We start from the raw sequence: 20,051 nt of genomic DNA, 5'->3' as shown, positions 1-20,051 counted from the left end.
GATGCACTCGTACCGCTTCCTGGGCAGACCTGCCAGTGTGTTCAGACAATGCAAGCACAAAGTCAGTGTTTCTCTTTCCAGTTTTCCATTTCAGTCCCCAGTGTATACGCCATATTCTGAAATTATTGCAATGCTCGGCATGTATATGTGCTTACTGAGTGCCTGGCTAGCCTGCTCACACCCTGGGACACCTCAGTCCCAGGCCAGGGGCTGCTCGTGAGAAAACACTGATAGCGGACCTTGCTTTGCTTTGGCAATATCTTCTGAGTTCCCTTCTTGCTATAGGACTCACTTTTCTCTTCCTTAGCCCTCTAACTGTAATCTTGACCCTAACCCCGGGCTGAGCCCCAGCCCAGGGGCTCAGCCGTGTCCCCAGCTTGAGCAGTGCCGAGGGCTGAGTCACTGGCAGCCCTGGAGCTGCTTTTGCAGCCTCCGGAGCCCCCCCGCCTGCCCGGCCGAGTGCTCCCGTCCTCTGAGCCTGACCCCACGGGAGGCTTGGCTGAGTTTTGCTGTGTGGCATCTCAGCAGGCAGGCACGGTGTGCTGCCCCTGCTACCTCCGTCCACCCTTGCTGCAGGAGGGGAGCAGCAGGACCTTATTGAGGTGACCTCAGTAAAGTTCTGGTGGAGATGGACACCTCCGTCCCAGCTGGCAAACCTGCCCTTGCTTAACACCAAATCTACATCAATGAAGTCGAAAATGCTTTGTTTCCCCATCAGTCTTCTTCACTTGTCATCTTCTCATGGAAGCCCTCCCACACGCACGAGCTTTCTCCACACTTTGAGTTCACTGGAGGATTAGTTTCCCATTTCTCTCTGCATGCTGCACACCTGAAAACGGCATGTTTTCTCTCAGCCTCTCCACTCTCGCATCGTCCTCCCTCCCTGCTAATGGCATAGGTAACCAGCTGACTAATCCTTCTCCCTGGTGCCTTGCCCTCCGAGTGAGTTTAATAACAAAAGGAAATAAAAGTGGGAGCTGTGTGGATGCATCCATCAGCTCCAGCCTCACGCAGCAACTGTGGAAAGGCTTTTTCCTCAATCTGTATTCGTGCTATGTTACATACTAGGGAAACTGATAGGAATGTAATATGTATATTAGTGTGTTTTAATCAGTAACATGAGCTACTCTCCCTATCCCCATGACTTTTTTATTTCCTTCTTAGGAAGGAAATACTAGAAATATGTTGCAGTTGTTACTTTCTGTTATACCATGATGGTTACTAAAAGATTTTGTACCAGATTTATGCTCAGTGAATTATCCCTGAAATTTGTGGAGCTATAGCAGAATTTAATTTGGCAGTGTGGAGTTGATGGTGCTCCCAGTGATGTCTTCAGCTGAAAATCTCAGCTTTCCATTGCCTTACTTAGAGAAAATATAGGCCCATGTCTTTAGTGTTTCTCAGGAGTGCCAGAGGCATTGTAAATAGCTGGTGCCAGAGGCCCTGCAATGGTGTAGAGACTCTGCTGCCGCCGTACATGAAGAAGTGTGGTAGCAATCTGTGCCAGAGGCATTTAGGAAATATACCCCTGAAGGCAAAGTTTTCTGAAAGGTGAGGAGGATTTTAGCAACTGTATTAGCATCTATGGCATGTTCAATACCTTTGATTTTCTTTTTAATGTCATGTGGTGGAATAATTTAGAGGTGATGTGCAGCATCCTCATGATACTGAGGCCAGAAGAAGCAGTTTGAATGAAAGCTTAATAGAAATTCAGTGCGCTCCCATGCTGAGCACAGAATTGGTTGACCACATAAATCTAAATGTCAAATAACTAGAAAGTTTTACCAAATGGAAATGTGATGTTTTATTTCCATGTTGTCAACACATGAAAAGAAGCATACTTAATTGACAAAGAATAAAACTCTGTGTAAGTTCTTTTTTTTTAAATAATATTAAAAGTAGGACCAAGATGCCACTAATGTTTTCAAGAAGTGGGAAAATGTCAATTATTAATTATTTTGAGAGCTAAACATAATGTTGGCATTTATAAGCATTATCTAAAAAGTGAGAAGCATTGAAAAGTTTGTATGGCAGCCCCGAGTCCAAATACACTTGGTAGAGCACTGCTGAATAGCAAAATATAGGTTGGTGAGCAATCTAGAAATGATGATGTTTTATTGAGTGGTGTGGATTGTTACTTCAGTTGATTTGATTTTTATCCTGTAAGGAAATTAAAGCTCCAGCACTTGCAAACTTGGTTATATTTCTAAAGATCATCTTTGTGTGCCAGCTTTTGCCTAGAAACTCACCCGAAGATGTCAGCCATTGAAACCATTTCATGTGGAAGCATTGCTAAGTAAATTCACTAAATGCCTATTCATCCCAGTAAGATGGAGAATCACTGGAGCAGCAAATGTGAAAATGTGCACAGCTTACTATACAGAAAGCAGTTTTCTGAGGTTGCTAAATTGAGATGCAGAGTCTGACCCTGGGAGGTGTTACAACTCACATGAGTGAGCATAGAAGGAGGGTCTCGGGCTCCTACAGCCTGGTCGTTCGGGCTGGTTGATAGGCAGATGCTTCATTTGGTCCAGATAAAATCAATGAGATTATGAAGATGGTTTACTAGGCTGATAACATTCCCAAGTTGTTACAGCCTGACCCCAGAAGTTAAACGCATTTTGTACAGGCCTCTGGTTTAACTTGGTTTTCTGTGGCTTATAATAATGAAATGTTTTCAAGATACAGTACTATTGACAGCTGTTTTATCTTTTGTTTTTTTGCCATCAGCTCCATTACAGACCATTGCTTAAATGGTGTTGTATCTATAATGTTGTGGTTTTGAATGCAACTCAGGAGATGAAGATCTTTTTAATATGATTTATTCAGTTTTCCTAAATATGCTGACCTAGATAAATAGAGAACATTTTTGCTCTATTGTTAAAGAAATAACAGACCACAAAAGCTGTCAAGCGTAAATACATTCTTGGACATGTCAGCTGAAATTTTGAAAATACTGGTGTCAGATTGCTAGTCATACTAATTGGAATTAACCTTCTAAATTCCTTTGTTCCTATTAATTATATTGGCATTTTGACATCCAAATTCTCTTGCTTTATGCATTCCAACCTTGGCCTCTTCTCTATTACAAGGATGAAAACAAATAAAATGCCAGTAGATACTTAACCAAATTCCCTAGGAAGGATCTAGCAAAGCATGTAAAATGGGACTATCAATGTAGTCATCTCACAGCTGGATTTTCATACTTAAAAAGTGCTGAGCAGTATTACTTAATACATACTCTGTTACAATGCCTAAAACATCTGCCAAGAGTTGATAGGAAATTCATTAAGATGTAATAAAGCTGTGCTTCTTTCCAAGTACGCTTTCCTGAGTAGAGGGAGGCAGTGAAGTTTAGCAGCAGGATGGAAGTTTTTTCAGCAACTGCCTCCTTCAAAGAGTCTGCGGATGGTCCCCAAATGAGAACAATAAGTATATAAATTACTCTAGACGTAGTAGTTTTTGCAGTGTAATTTGTGCATCTTTTGTTCTTTCTCTTGCAGGACAAATGACCAGCTAGTAGCATTCCTGTCCAGATACCGTGATATGAACTTCTTGAAATCACACGGGAGGGACAACGCAAGGTAAACTGGCCCTTTCCTCAGCTTATTTTAACCATGGCACTGAGAGTTTTTGCATAGTGATGGTTTTCCAGCGTTATCTGAGTGAAGAAATCCCTAGTCCAGGAAAGAGAAGCGAATGAGGAGGAAACCCTCTCCTGAGGACAGTTGTTTATTGGTCCAGAATGGCTCCTCCCCAGAGCTGGTTTGCAAAGATGCTTTTGTGGGGAGGGAGACATTAAGCAGACTGATGCTTGCTCCCTCCTTGGGGCTTGGCACAGATCAATGTTTCAGGAGCAAGCGGTAATTGCCCTGCACAACAGCACTTCCCTGCCCCAGTTGGTCCCAGCCACACTGGTGACCAAGACCTGCGCTAGCTGAGGTCTGCAGCAAAGCCTTGTGCATCTCCACAAGGTGTAGGAGCCTGTACCAGCTTGCACATGCTAGCGAGGGTGAGGATGGTGGCTGGAGGGTTATCATGATCTGCTACAGTTTTGAAGTCCTTGGATCAGTGTCTCTCTTCATCCACACTGCGCAGGTCTCAGGGAGAAGAGAATGTGCTGTATTTCCCACAGCGCATCAGTCATACTTACAGCTTTGTGGTTTGAGGGAGCAACAGTGACCAAACACCATGCTTCCAAAGATTTAACCATCTCTGCAGGTGGAAGATCTTTCACATCTGATTGCAGTGGTCCTCTTTTCCTCTTTATTGCTAGTTTTGTACCGTAACAGCAGTCTTGCAACAGTTCCAGCAACTCCATGTGCTGAGTCCCAGTGGCTTTGCACCTAAAAATACTGTTTTATTCTGCTTGGGTCACCAGATCGTCTCTTTATTCTGTAAAATGTCAAGTGTACTGTAAGGCTGGGTTCAGATAGTGTACATAGAGAATGTGACACACTGAATCGCATGTTCAGCACAGTGGGTGGGTAGAATAACGCACAGATCTCTCTCACTTCTTGGCTGCTCTTGCTCTTGTCACTAGATTTATCAATTCTGTCATGTTCCTGTTTAAATGAAGTCCTCACGAGCATTCATCTTGTGCATGTAGAAATTCTATAGCAGGCAGTAAAAAATAATACTGTGAGGAATAATATTTAAATCCAAGTCAACAGTTTTCACAGGAGAGTCTCTGGTTTGGGAAATACAGAGTGTCAGAGTGATTGGCAGGCTCAGCCCTAGCTGGCAATAGTGATCGACAGCAGAGTTAAAGTAGAAAAGGGAAGAGAAACGGCCAGGGAAAAGCAGTCGGTCTCTTACGCCTTTTTGCTTCTCTGGTGCACCTGATCCTTCTCAAATTCCCTGAGCTGGCTAAGGAAAATAACTAATGATTTATGACATGCCTGCATCAAGCTGGTTCAAACATGCCAACCTCAGCTGGGTTGGAACAGTTTAGATCAATTAAACACACTAATCTGGTATTAATTTAATAATAAAATGAGTTAATGTGCCACTTGTCCTCCCCTCGCAGGAATAACGACCCATTTATTAGTTCAATGGTTCCCTTTGACTGTATAAACAACTAAATACCTTTTAGCCTCTTACAACATGTCGCCGTGTTTTATCTTTTCTCCTGGATTTCTACCATAAATTCTCTGTGCATCAGGGAACATAACGTGGGACACGAGCGCAGATTTGCCGTCCCTGTCTGCCGTGGTTGTCTAGTCCCTGAGTCCTGTAAGCGCTCCCACTGCTGACCACTGGATGAATGGATCCTTTCACGTCGCCCCTTGGCAGCTCCCCAAAGTGTCTATCAGGGAGATAGAGTGGCTCCCCTCCTCCTGCATAGCCCAGATAACTGTAGAGACAGGACTCAAGCCAGCAGCTGTGGAAGCCTCTGAGTAATATTGGCGTTCGGTAAAAATTCATTCCATTGGTGTCAAAAGCTGATCAAAAAGCAGTTAGCCCTCTGTTTGTATTGCAGGTGAATTTCCAGCTCTACATCCACCTGTTGAGAAAGAAATTGTATCTAATGTGAAGATCTCTAGCCTGATCTTTCAGTTTTAGTGCTTCAGTAACTCAGTCTTGTCTAAACCGGTAAATGTACCGTCTGCTCTGCCCATTTGACACACAATTTCCAATTGACTTTCATTTTATGCCCAAGGTGTGTAAGCTGTGGTCATGCTAGTGATGTTTATCCCTGTAGTTAGAATGATGAACTCCTCTGGGCTGAAATACCTTGTATAAGCACAGGCAGGTGAGATGAGACCGAAGGCCCATCTAGGCTGTCACCCTGTGTCCTGCTGCCTACAGCCGATGTCCCCAGAGGAGCAGAAGAAGAGGTGGGTAGTGGTGCTTCCTTACAACATTATCCCAGCCTCCTGTGACCTTTGCTTGGGGAATTTCCACAGCCAAACTTAGTGACTTGCTCATTTAAGAGTAAGGGATGATTATTTTTTTCTATTAATTTTTCCAGTTACTTTTTAAATTTTGCCGTTTGCTCTGCCTTGTCACAGCCCTTTGGAAAAGAAATATCCCATGGGGGGAATGGTATGGCCAAGAGCTTAGTAAGGTCTAGAAGAGAAGCAACAGCCTCAAGGTTTGGCAACAAAACTTTAAAAAAAAAAAAAAAAGGACAGCTTTTGGAAAGGATTTAGGACACAGGCCAGTCTCCAAGTTATTAGGCAATAGGAGAAAACTCCCTTGGGACATCCTATCTCAAAACAGACTGGAACAGGATTTTTTATTAAAAATGGCTAGTTGAAGCCATGATAAGGGAGAGGACCCTGGACTAGACTGACTGCCGCCCCATGTACAATAATAATTTTGCCGTTCCAAGGTGTTTTTCTCAAAACATGTGAACTAATAATACAGGAGCTCAGCATTTAAATATCACTGAAAGCAATGTATAACCCTTGCTGCTATTTTTTAGTTTAATTTGTGGATGAATAATGGCTCCTAAACAATAAGCTTTTCAACTGTCTAAGTCTGCTTTGTAAACAACTGGAAACTCTGAATTTTAAGTCATCGTAGTCTTTGGATCATACAACGGAGAGAGAAAGATTAGAAGTGCCATCTTAAAACTGAAATGCTTATACAGCTCAATTACAATGTACTTTGTATTCAAGCCATGTTCACAATCACTACATGTTTTACTGCCAAATAAGGAGAGAAACCAGGCTTCCTTTTACAGAGTGAAGTTTTCTTTTAGTTATGCCAAAGTCATTAAAAAGTGCATCGCTCCGATTTTCTTTTATTGGCTTCAGAAAAGGGAATGGACATGAAAATGGCTCCTTAACTCAGCTGGAGAAGCATTATTTCCTTAGAGAGCTGGATGTATGAAATGAAATTGCATACAGTGGCTGGAGTCGTTACATAGTACTTAGTGGGCAACGCTTACATTTTCTCCTCTTTTCAGTGTCTTAGACTATTAAAAACAAACGAATAACCTGGTAGTTGTATAAGCTATTACAATTATAACACCCGGAAGATTTGTTTTTTTGCCAGGAGCAGCACCTGGCTGATGTATTATAAAATATAAAGACAGTCAAATGTGACATCTTCAATGACAGGCAGGAAAAAGGGGGTTTTTTTATAGAAACCTTGCCACAGTAGTCATTTGGGAAACAGTGTAAACATGCTGTGAAGGCTGGATGCTGTTACGTCTTAGAGGAATCTGGAGCTCATAGGCAGAATACAAACAGCTAAACAAAAAGCCATTAAAAGTTTGTTATGTATGTGAGTTCTTTTCTTGTGCTGTTTTTTTCTCCTCATTAATGCTGTTCTGTGCAGTTCTGTTGTCCCCTTTCTGGCTCCTGGGTTCCAGATACTTTTAGAGGTGTTGCTGAACTGTGTGGCTTTTAGTAAGGAGCATTGCAAGCCCATCCTAGTTCTCAGAGGCTGGAGAGACCTTAATTCCTGAAGGGCCGGAGCACGTTCCCAAAATCTCCACCTCTTTCAGCCCAGTTCTGCTGATGCATATCTGTTTCATCACCTTTTCAGACATGCCTTTTTTCCACTGTGGCACATGCTGTTCGTTGGCATTCTTAGCTCCCAGCAGCGCTTACCTTGCTGCTCATGTGAAATATTTGGTCATTCATTTGGCTCAAATTTCCCTCAGCCATACTTTTTTTGCTAATTTTTTTTACACACTTCAGTATTCTGAAGCACACGGACTAAGATCTATTTTTTGCTTGCAAGTAGTTCAGTCCAACAGTTGCATGTGAATTGTAGTGACTGAAATAGCAACATGCATCTTCTATGCAAAGAGACTGCACTTAAAAATTTTAGACATTGCAGCTAACTTTCTAATGTTCCTTATTGCTTTATGCTAGGCGTTAGGGGAGCCATAAAGCCTTTACTGCTTTAGCTTGACAATTTGCTCCTTCTAGGGCTTTTATTTCTGCTCAGTTTTGGAAAAAAATGCTAAGTTGTCAATGCAAAGAAAAACAAAAATAGGTTGAAGATGATAGGAAGATGCAGTAAAAACAGCCATATGTCTTGACATAGGACAAAACAGGATGTTTTTTGGTCTTGGTAGAGTATATAAGCAAGCTCATCCACCAATTCAGGAAGGTGCAATAAGTGAGAAGGTTTGAAGTAGGCATAAGTTATGGGGCGGAGCGGGAATTAGGAACGAGGTGCAAATTGAGGTACCAGTAAAGTAATCAGAAATCTTATTGCTATCTAAGAACATGGAGCTGCACACTTCATTTTCAGTGGTATAAATAGTAACATTTGTATCCTTTCATCCGAGGTCCTGAGGCATTTTATGAAATAATTATGGCAAGGAGCATCCTTTTAAGTTGGACAGATATTGCTGGCCTTATTTTACCCACAGGTCAGTAGCCTGATTTGGTAGCTTGAAAATCTGTATAGAAGTGACTCACACTTGCCCTCAATCGCTTGGAAAGTTTGAATCCCCATTTCCTTTTCTTTCTTCAGTCTTCTAGTATGCAGATCCCGAGATGTTAAGCACAGTAGAAACACCCAGTGAGATGCTGTTGTGGTGGACACCCAGGTGTCCTCTGCACTGCGTGTCCCTTTGCATTGCCTGCGGGTGCTGCAGCAGCTGTGATCTGCTGGCCGTGGTGGAAGCGGTAGAGTGTGCTATAGCTGCTCCAGCAGCAGCATCACGTAGATGAGATGGCTTCAAGCTCAGCCACTCAGGCCCAGCAGCGTTCCCAGGTCAGAGCCTGCTCGGTCATGTGGGTGTTTGGAAGAAGAGGAGGTGAGGAGTCAAGAAATCTTCTAGAGAAGACATTTACTGGAGACAAACAGATGGCAAAATGTCAGGTTTCATATCATTGAGTCTGTCTGTGGTTAATTCATGCTACATCTCTGCACACTATCATTTGCAGTTTTCTTCCTGTTTTGCTTATTTTATATAAAAAGAAACAATCACTTGAGTTGTGGCCTCCCTGATTGTGAGAGGAAGCCATTACATTTTTGTCCTTGTAAAAGCTGTTCCAGTGTTTCTTGGAAGATATTGTAAGTGAAGAGTGGTGGAGAGAAACCCACAGGAAAGTCTTTGAAAGTCCCTCTCAAGCCTTGTACTCAGGAAGGACTGTATGGAACTCTTGTCAACACAAGGCAATTCCTAGCAGAGTCATTACTGCAAAAGATATCGTACAACTAAAAACAATTTTAGAGGTTTTTTTGGTTTTGGGACACTTGAAGAGTTTGTTCCCCTGACCTGCAGCATTAAAATATTGAGAAGCATTAAGGCTTTTTAAGACTTCCTCTGAAAGAGAGATTTGCAGAAGATGGAAAGAAAGATTTTTCGAAACCAGTGGAAGTTAACGCTTAGGAAAACGTGGACGAGAAGAAAGAATCATGAGGAATTTCTTCTAAACATAATGTAAAGATGTGATATGACTAAAGCATTAAATGGATATACTGAGAAATTACATATGAAAGAAGCAGAAACAAATTATGTAGAGTATGAGGCACCTATTGTAAAGCTTGAAAAATCTGATTATGTCCATATAGACATGGAATAATGGCCAGATAAAATGTGTATATGCATTGGCTTTCGACAGCATCTCATGTGGAATACCCTAAATGCCATGGACGTTTGGTTTCCATAAAGATGCCATTGATTGAGGAGGGCCATGTTTAACATAATATTTCAAGGTAGACTTGTAACTTGAAAGAGCCAGTCAAAATACTGTACCATTTTTGCTACACTGTAAATGATCTAAACCTTATGTTGTCCAACGTTTGTGGCAGCAGACCCATTGTCTGCCCCAGATTTACTTGCACACTGAGCATAAAACTTTTTAAACATACATTGGAAACAACTGTGGTAATGTGGACCGTCAGAACATCCTTCCGGTAGAGCTGCTTGGTGTCATGACGACTTGCAGCCCAGCTCCTAGAGACCCACAGAAATTGCAGGAACAAATGTCACTAACTGCATCTCTCAGTGCGGGCTTATTTTTCGTGGCTGTGTCACCTGTGTTTTCTGCTCTGAATTCAGTCCCTGTCCTCCCGAGGTCGGAGCCCGTGCTGTCCTCGCCGAGGGGCAGCTGGTGATCCCACAGTGCGGGGTTAGCCACCCCTCCGTTCACACGCCCGCCATGCTCTGCTGCTCCATGAGGTCTGGTGCCCTCCTCTGTTGTAGAGCATATAGAGATATGAATGACAAACACTAATCGTATTTTAAAAGTAAGATTTCCCTATGTGCCTTGTTAACTTCCAAGCATTTAGCACAGTGGGCAAAACTACTAAAAGCATTTCAATTTGTGTGCTTACTTACGGGTTTGGCTTTTGATGTGAAATAAGCCCAATCTCACTATAGCAAATTCAGTCAGGAGAGAAATTCTTTATGATATTGTTGATGTTTGTTTGTGTATTGGCATTAAAGCTTAGGGGATTGTTAGGATAGTACTGTGTTTATAATATTTTCTTCAGAGTAAGAGAATTAAAGAAAGAGAAGAATAATTCTGCTTTTGACCTCGTAACATTTGCATTCAGGATGCCGCAGTTTAAACACATTGGAAAGCAGGTTACAATTTTTATTTCTCCCTTTCTTTTCTTCCATCGTTTTTATCTATACTGAGAGTTTTTTTCATAGCCTTTTGAAACACCAGGAACTGTGCATTCTGTGCTTTCTGCATGCTGCCTGTCATACCGGGAGGACATCTTCCTCATCTTGACAGACTAAGTAGGTGCTATTTCTTTTTGACGTTGTTGCCCTTTTCAAGCTTCAGCTCCATTTCGGGAGTGGGGGGTTAGCCCTGGAGGCTTTCGGCATGACAAAAAGAGGTCTTGGGAAATATACTGCAAGATCATATCTTTAGAAAAACAGATGATTATCTGGTACAGTATAGACATTGAGCTTAAATAGCCAATTGTTAATTATTTCAGATTTTTTAAATACTGTGTAACCCTTCATAGAATAGAGTTACTCATGGAAATGGGGTGAAGTCAGGGTTGTGTCGCAGTCAACTGGAAATTCATTGCGTACTCAACGGAGGTCAGAATTTCTGGCCTGCAGTGCACAGGAATGAAACTGCTCTGTGCAGGTTTGGGTTTTATGAACTTGCTTATTACAAAGAATTATTCAGTGACTGGTTTATGGAGATATATTGTAGCCTAGAGATTGCTCACAAATTACTTGTTGCAACTGTTACACTCAAGATTGTCAAATTACTGTTCTGTGCTTTCTACTTGGTCACCTAAATTGCAAGTTATTGTTTTATGCTTATCAACTGATTGACTCCAGTAAGTGTTTCCAAGGTGGCTGTGCAAACACTGCTGGCAAGAGCGTCTCGTATTTCTCGTCCATAAAAATATTTACTTGACTTTTCCCACCAAAATTGGCTGACTTCTTCAAATTTTTGTCTAAAGAGTGTTAAAAGAGGAGCAGATAGAGTCAAAGCAGTGTGCAGAGTTTGTCCACATACATTAAGGATAACACAGACAGGGTGCTAGTGGAGCTCCAAGCTCTGCAGATCCTTGCTTTGACATTGACTTTCGACTTGTGGTGAATTGTTTCGCTGATGTATTGTTAACTTTTATTCATAGTTCTTATTCTTGTATAGTAAGTAATGATGATGTGGTCCTGGTAGGTGCACTTGGTTAACAGTGAAATGTCGATAGGAGGTTTTCTAGGCAAGAGGCCAGAAACAGGAAACATGTAGGAAGAAACCTTTTCACCTTAAAAATATATTCTTTCCAGACAAAAACCTTTTAGTGATGAAGTTACTGATAAGTAACATTTAGCAATCTGATAGCCTCTGATGCTTAAGAAAGTTTTATTCATTCATAGACTTCGGAAAACAGAGAACTCTCTGTCTTATATACTGCATAAGTGTGAGCATTCAGGAGCAGGGGTCTTTCACAGTTGCTGTGGTATGCAGTGTCACTTGGAGAAAACTATCCAAAAGGGTGATACTTGATTGTCGTATTTTTGCTGATATTAAGTAACTGTGCAACAATATTAGTAGTTAAAACATATCGTAAGAAGAGCTGAGTTGTGTTTATATTCGTGTTGTAGGAGCGTGTGCTAAACATCTTACAAATGCTTTGTGTGTTACACAATTCTAGAGTCTCATCTGAAATGCATTTATAAATATTCAAATGCACTACAAAGTAAGAGGAGTTCCCTAAGCTGGATTGCAATCATGAGCTGTCTGGACAGTTAACTATCTATACTCAGTGTGACAGACCACGTGCTGCAGGCAGTAGGTTTTTTTAGCAAAGTATAAAAATAACCATCCGGAACCGTGTAAACCCCAAGGCTGCATCCACGCGTAGTCAGGGCGCAAATGGCATCTTTCACACATGTAGTTGCCTGATTGCTGAGCTCAGCTGGCAAGATGCATTCGTATTATGCTATGCTTGCTGCTTACTTGCAAGTGTAATCCAGGCTTCTCAAAATTGGAGGCTCTTTAGGAAGGGTTAAAATTGATTAACGGTAAGCATAAAATGTCTTAGATGGAGTGTTCTATGAAATAAGGTAAAATGGCATGCTTTTTCTTAACCTCAGTCTTATTTTAGTTTTATTTTCTCCTGGTTGACTCTCTTTTCTTATCATCATTGTTTTCCTCCTGTTGTTTGTCTTAGATGAGGAGAAAGGTCAAATGTCTTCATCTGATGGCAATCTCCATTGTATTTGGCTAACCATACCTTGGTGCAATTGTATGTCATTGTCCTGACAAGTACATTTGCAGTTGTCAGAGGTGTGCCGGTCTTACCTGAAGTTCAGGGTGCCAGAAAGCACCTGAATTTTTCCACATTGAGTAAGATTAATGAAATGCTATTACTAATCCATTTTTTCTGCTTTAATTCGGGAGTTATCTGCTAAGTGTCCTGTAAAACCCAAGAGAGAAAGACTTGAGGGAAGAATCACCATTTTTTGCGTTTCATTGCTGTCTCTGAAGCTTGGCATGCCTTCATAAAATGCAGTGTTTTGGTATTACATTGAGCATAACTAGAAGCTAATGAGATACAGCATTAGACTAGAAACAAATCAGTAAGGTCATGCTTTTGCCCTCCATCTTCTTATCTTTCTTTTCAGAGGTGGCTGCTGCAAGCATTGTTGGATGGCTAGTCAAGAATCTTTATGAACTGTTTGTAGTGTTTGAGGGGTTTTGATTTCTTGAAAAGGCCTATGTGGCATACAAATAGCACCTTTCCCTTTCCCTCAGGCAATATGCAATATGCTTAGTTCTTGCCTCCCGGAGTGCCAAAAATCACTATTGCTGGAGTAGCTAGGAGCACCAGTCATCCTAGAAGAGAGTCTGGAGGGGGGAAAAAAAGCCTCATCCACCTTTTCCACTTTGGTTGCAGTTCAGCTCTCTGTGTGCCAGCAGCACAGCCTACGCTTGCTAGCGTGACCCACTGCCTCCTCAGGCAGGATCGTTTAGCTTCTAGCAGATCTGAAATATACTTGGTCCCCTTGGCTCCCAAGGGACATAAACGGATAGCAAGCAGTTGCCCAATGGAGAGCTGTGTCTTCAAAGCACCTAGTATAAATTATTGCTTCATAGATAAAAGGAAATTATTTGCTATGCTAACGCGTTATTCTGTTTAGGTGTAATGACTGTGTGTGAAGCAGGCCCATTAAGGGTGAGCCTTCTGAGAAATGCCTGCTTCCTGTTCGGTTGTTACTGGTATTTAAAACCTGATATGATGTTTCTAGGAAGGTTTCAAGAAGCATTAGCGAAAGGATCATCTCTTTGCAGGTCTCCAAAGGCGTCGCAGCTCTGCAGTTGCGCTATGCTGTCTTGCTGGAGGATGAATGGTTGGAAAGTACATTTAGTTTTCTTCTAATAACCTTGTTGTATAGGATTTTAGGACTGAGATTTGTTGTGAAAACACTTGTGCTCCCAAGAATTGTCTTATTTCACTCCATATGCCGAGATTTGCTTGTCCAAGCCATTAGCTCAAAAAAGTCGTAGAACTGTGTAGGTGTACAAAAAAGGAGCCTGTCAACTATTTTGGAAAATGTGAAGCTGTGAGCCTAGATTTGCTAGGACCTTCTCATCTTGAGTGTGGCCATACTCTTCTATTGCCAATTTCAGACAATAATGCTGAAGTTGTATAACTGAGCTTTCTGGTATTAGTTAACTGTAAGCCCTATCATGTAATACAGGCTGAGGGAGTTTGTAAGTAGAGGGGTTTTTTAAATTGTCAAGTGGGGGGGGGGTTGTTTGGGGGTTTCTATTGCAGTCAAAGAAACTTCTATTTGAAAATGAGAATAAAGGGTGATAAATTGGTAGAGATAGCAGTTGAAAGAAATGATTTCATGGAAAAGAATTTTACATTCCTATTTAAATATGGTCGATAAAATTCTGTTATTTTCTTAAAATAATTAACTCAAATGATAATTTAGTTTTGAGGGAAATAAATAAATGACCAAACTTTCAGGCACATTAATATTTGATTTGGAGATAACTGCATAAATATTGAATTTGAAGATTACATTCCAGAGCACTGCATTAAAATTGCAAGACTTTTCTATTATCCTTCATAATGGAACATGAAATTAGAAACTTGTTCATGGAAAGAAAAACTTCTCCACTCTCATCTACACATTTTCTGCACTGTTGTGTTAACAGAGGAGCTCTTCCTCTCATACTGTGAGAAGAGACATAGCTATCAGTAGGACATAGACCCTGAAGTCATTTACGGTCCTTTTGAAAATTACTACGCACCATTTCATAATTGCATCTCAGTTCTTTGGTATAGAACAAAACTTTAACCAGGGAGTTAGCCTACAGAGTTAACACTCACGTTTCCAGATGCAGGAGTCCAGAAAGCTTTGGTGTTGTTCCTTAACTTTTATTTCTTTTCCCCTTCCTTCGGTTGCATGTGTTTGAGGATCACTAAAATGTCTTCTTGACTTCCTAATCCTAAAACATTTCTAAGAACCCTGGTGTAGCTCTGTGTTGTTCAGGAAGGAAACAGAGGTCTTATGGTGTCCTCCTCACTGTAGGTGCCACGGCTCTTGTTAGTCTGCAGTTCTTGCATCCGGTGAGATCTGTGGTCTTGTGGATGTTAGTTACTATAACGGTCTGGTTAGCTAGCATTTGTTATTGCTCAGAACATGTGGGATGTATTCAACACAGCAACTCACCGTTATTAACAGCACTCAGCCCCCCTTGTGAAGGCGTGCGCTAATTCATGGCTGCTCTGCTTCCCTTTCTGAGAAATAATTCTGAAAATGGAATAGCAAATAGAAACCTGGATCAGACAGTCTCAAAACATGTGTGGGCATCCAGTCCAAAGTGTTTTCAAACATAGATTGATTTTCCAACTCTTTTTTTCTTCTTATATTGGTCTCAAGTAATTCATTTCCATAACTTTACAGTTCTGCAGTTGCTCCTCTTATTCAAGGTTCAGCAATAACAAAACATTGTTCCCCATAGACTTGAAAATGGAGCAAACATACTCATTCTACAGCAAAGAGCAATGCAATTGTATTTCTTTCTAATTAACTATACCCCAATAGAAAAATTTGTGGAATAATAACATAGGAGAAAATTGGTCATTTTACCTTTATGTACGGTTTGCTGTTTTTCAAAAACTGTGCATTTATTTAGAGACAGAAGCCTATCACACAGATTGTGTTTAGTTCCTGTTCATGTTATGGTTCTTCTGCAGTGGCTTGTTAAGAGTTAATGAACATTACGGATTTTCATGCCATACAGCTCTGTAACTTACACAGTTCTGTCTTAGGACAGCAGAAGGTGTAGATGATGTTTAAAAGCAATCTGTTGATCTTTGCCTCTATAACTGAACATATAACTGATTAATCATTTATTAAACCTCTCCACATTGTTTATAACTAGAACAGAAATATAAACAAATGACCTTTTTATCCTTTTTTGTTTGAGAAAGTAGCTTCTTTATTTATAGAGCTAGCGATGATAACAAAACGCAAATTAACTTTTAATGACTGCTTTTGTATTCCCTCAGATTTATCAGAAAACAAGGACTGGATCGGCTTTTCCTGGAATGCGATACCCACATGTGGCGCCTGGGGGACCGGAGGATCCCAGAAGGAATCGCAGTCGATGGAGGGTCAGACTGGTTTCTCCTCAATAGGAAGTTTGTGGAGTATGTCACTTTTTCTAATGATGATCTGGTAACAAAGATGAAGAGGTTTTACTCTTACACGTTGCTTCCTGCTGAGGTATGTGAATTCAAAGCAATCCCTCTCTGTGTTCAAAACTGCAATGTTTGTGCTTGTCCCAAAGATCACTGAAGTCAGAGGGGCTTTTGCCTGATTTCAGTGGGCTTTGGATCATCCCACAGTGGGTAATGAGAATTTTACTCCCATGACAAGTCGGTCCTTTAGCATTAGAACAACTTTTGCGGTTGTTCAGTTGCTTTGTTTGTTTGTGGGACTTTTTTGCAAGGAGTGGCTTTGTTTTATGCTTTTAAGCCTATTAAACTATTACTGAACAACCAAAATCTAGCTGCCCTTTGCTTGCAAATTGTTCTGCCACAAAGCCCGTGAAGGCTATTAGAGATGGCAAATTGTCTTCATAAGTAGCTTTCCTTGCTATTATCCAGCCCTTTTCTTTAAAAATAAAACCCCTACAAACAAAGGTTTATTGTTCCGTTCAAAACTTGGCTAGAAGGCATAGTCACAAATCATTTAGATCACTCAGGAATCGCTCTGGCTACAAGTGATGCAGAAGAGGAGCGCACACCAGGATGGGTTTTCGTCTAGCATGTGGCAGTGTGTCAGGGAGATGTGTGTTATCTACAAATAGAGCACAAAGCCTGGCAGGTTGTCAGGCTGTGCTACACCTGCCTCAGCAGGTACATTGCTCCCCTGGCTTGTCAGGCTCTGCTCCCAGGGTATGTAGCATGCAGCCATCCCAAGGAAGACCTGATGACTGTCTTTAAAACAATAACTTCCTTCCTCACTAGTGGCCCCTGAACATTTTGAGGGATTGATGAGACCAGTCTTGCAAATCTAGACTTATTAGCTTGCGGTGGAGCGCAGCGATTGTCATCTTTTGATAGGGGTTTATTATTCCACACACGTTGAATAATCTTGCTTTAATCCCATTTCTGTTAAAAATCACCTTTTCTCTCAACTCTGTTAACTTTTTCATCCATTATCTAGGAGAAATTTGTGTATCATTATAAAAGGACACAGGGCAATGGGTAATTGGGTAGGGTTTTTTTTTTTTCTTCTCGCTTGAATGAGAATGGATGCCTTTATGGGTTTAACCAAACAGTTCAAGCATAAAATCCATATTCACTGGGCTGTCATTTAACATTAAAAAGGGTAGGGGGATTATTTGGGGGCCAGCCATGCTAATGTTATGCTGGTTATTTATAGGTCTTACTATTGCTGATTTTAAAGAGAAGTCATTGCTCCAAAAATCATCTCTTACAAGGCTAAATTTCATCATATTCCATAGCTTCTTTCTACAAAGTTTCCTTTGCAAGATACATAGCTAGTTTCTTAAAATCACCCTGCCTTCACTGACCTGTTAACCTGCTATATCAGTCCCCATTACACATGATTTATGTAATAGCTGATATTATGATGATATAATTAGGATAGCTCAATAGGAATTCCTTGCTGCCTTGAGTCAGCAAATAAAGACTTATGATTTCAGACGTAATTGCAGGAGGCAGAATGTCCTTCTGGTGCCTGGGGTGAATTGTATATTTCAGAACAAGGCCATTCAACTAGCAATGCATTTCGGAGTGCTAGAGACACCCACAGAAGAGCTGTCTGAGACTGTATTTTTTTTTCATAGTAACCAGGGTGATGGTGAAGGTTTGAGAATTGTCTTAGGAAACAACTTGAGATATATTATTAACACACTGCTCAGGAAAATAATCCTAAATCTGTTAGACCAGAGAGTAACTTACAGAAGAGAAATAATGGGAATTTCTTAGAATTGCTCATACAGCTGAAATAAAAATAAAATAATTGCTGGCACTGGTGCCTTTCCTGGAGTCCTTTGGACTCCCAATGCCCAAAGCTGGTCATTGCAGAAGTGCAATTATTCTGTGCCAGGTTATTGTAGCAAGGCCTCAAATGTATGTTATTAGTTTGGCTGGGTCTATAGTGTGTTGACGTTTTTTTCATCATGCTCTATGGAATGCATACATGTAGAGTACTTTTCATATATGGCATAACAATTAACAATTGTTAATTCTGTCATTTCGAAAGAAAATAAGTCACCTGCATTAGGTTCAGGCCCATGGGCTGAAGTGAAGGAGAAAACGGAAGTCTGAGGAGCTGAATGTACTGATCTGCTCTGTCTTTCTTGCAGTCCTTCTTTCACACTGTTCTGGAAAATAGCCCGTACTGTGACTCCATGGTGGACAACAACTTGCGCATCACAAACTGGAACCGTAAACTCGGTTGCAAGTGTCAGTACAAGCACATTGTTGACTGGTGTGGCTGTTCACCTAATGACTTCAAACCAGCAGACTTCCACCGATTCCAGGTAACTGAAGCAGTCTCTGATACCCGCAAAGAAGCTCTTCCCCCTCTGCTGGGGTGTGGAGAGCCGTCTGGCTGCATGGCTGCAGCAGGGAGTGGGAAGGGAAGCTTTTATTTTGTCAAGCAAGGTGGAGAAAGAGGTGTGAGGAAGCTCTGCTCTTAATTTCAGGGGAATAAAAGATTGGTTCTCCTGTGTTTTGGCCCTTGAGACTTACTACTGCGTGGTAAGGTCACAAAGCAGCTCTTTGAACTACTTGGCATTGGTAGATTGCTGTGCTAGAAAGGAGGGAAGCTTGACACATCTCTCACTGTACCAATATTACTTGGTAACTCTTGTGAATTTATTGCAAAGGTTTTTTTCCAAAGTTCCAGCTCAGGTGCTTTCATGATTTCATGAAGCTCCTGGCTTTCATTGTTAAGCAATGTTTTTTGTCTTTGAAAAAAGCTTAAAAGTTGAATAGAGTGCCTGCTAGAGGCTTACATAGCACAAGGCAAATCAGTTTTCCTGATTATATTCATCAATGTGATTATATTTAAGTTTATCTTGTGGTTTTGGGGGCAGAGTCATGAGGTTTCGATCACCCAAGCTTGGCAGGACTGCCTTAAAAAGTTTAATCGGTTCCTTTGTGATACAGTTTCCTCAAGGCAGACATGAGAGCAAATCCTTGTGCTCAAGGGGTGCACTCAGTCTCAAGACTGTATCTGGCCTGTGTATCTTCTATTAAGAATGAACAACCACTTGTTTCAAGGTCACCAGATTTGCAATTCCATCCATGCAGCTCCTCAGGATTCCCTGCATAAAGCATGTTTGTTCAGGCTTTGTGTGGGATGGGGAATGTGTTACCCTACAGCACAAAAATGATGACTGCTCCGAAACAGAGATCTTTTCTTTATTGTAATGTGCTGCCTACCAGGCGCGGTTGAAGTCAGTGACACAGGCACTCACAGAAAGAGCAAATGAGACATTATCTAAGAGAGGCTCTGCTGCCCCAAACACCAGTCCCAGGAAAGTCTCCAGCACAGAATAAATGGCAAGTCTTAAAAATCTCCTGCCGGTCTGCAGAGGCTGACCTGCTCCAGGCTGGGAAAACAACCCACAATGACATTTCAGAAAACAGTCAGGTAAACTGAGCCGCAAGGGAAAGTTCAAAATTGGAATAGATGTAAATGCAACTTCTGACACTTGCCTGATGAGAGAGCCCCTCAGATGAACACACGGCACCAGAAGGCTTGCTCGCGGTTCCCACAGAAGCACAAAGCAAGCTGCAGAGGAGGAGATCAGAGAGCCCACAGCATGCACCATCTCAGAGTAAAACTGAGCATCCTCAAAAGAATTTTTCAATCATCTGGGGCACTTTTGAACTCCTCGGCATCTCAGAACCCATGCTCAAATATGAGCAAGGCAAAACAAAGGCTTTTTAAAAGCTAGTGGTAGTTGAGCAGCATATAAACCAGTAATATACCAAAGATTGTGTCAAGTGCAGAGCAAAAAATCTGTACAGGACTGGTCAGAAGCTGAGAAACCTCAGCCACAGATGGCACCTCTCCCAGAGTCCTCTTACCACCTTGTAGCAGCAAATCCATACACGCAAAATGCTACTCTGCCTCTTCTGAGCCCCTG

At 41.4% G+C, this 20,051-nt stretch overlaps 1 protein-coding gene across 1 annotated transcript in view; it reads left to right on the top strand.

The window, feature by feature from the left end:
* XYLT1 (xylosyltransferase 1) overlaps positions 1-20,051 on the top strand; it is a 205,489-nt gene that overhangs the window by 165,935 nt on the left and 19,503 nt on the right. The window contains exons 5-7 of the mRNA XM_050905951.1: positions 3,504-3,584; positions 15,928-16,144; positions 18,258-18,434. Of these exons, the coding sequence (XP_050761908.1) occupies positions 3,504-3,584; positions 15,928-16,144; positions 18,258-18,434 (475 nt within the window). The remainder of the gene's footprint in view (positions 1-3,503; positions 3,585-15,927; positions 16,145-18,257; positions 18,435-20,051) is intronic.

Source organism: Gymnogyps californianus, chromosome 15 (genome assembly GCF_018139145.2).
Source record: "Gymnogyps californianus isolate 813 chromosome 15, ASM1813914v2, whole genome shotgun sequence".
NCBI classification, from domain to species: Eukaryota; Metazoa; Chordata; class Aves; order Accipitriformes; family Cathartidae; genus Gymnogyps; species Gymnogyps californianus.
Note: the sequence above shows the minus strand (reverse complement) of the source record. Positions and strands in the feature narration are given on the sequence as shown.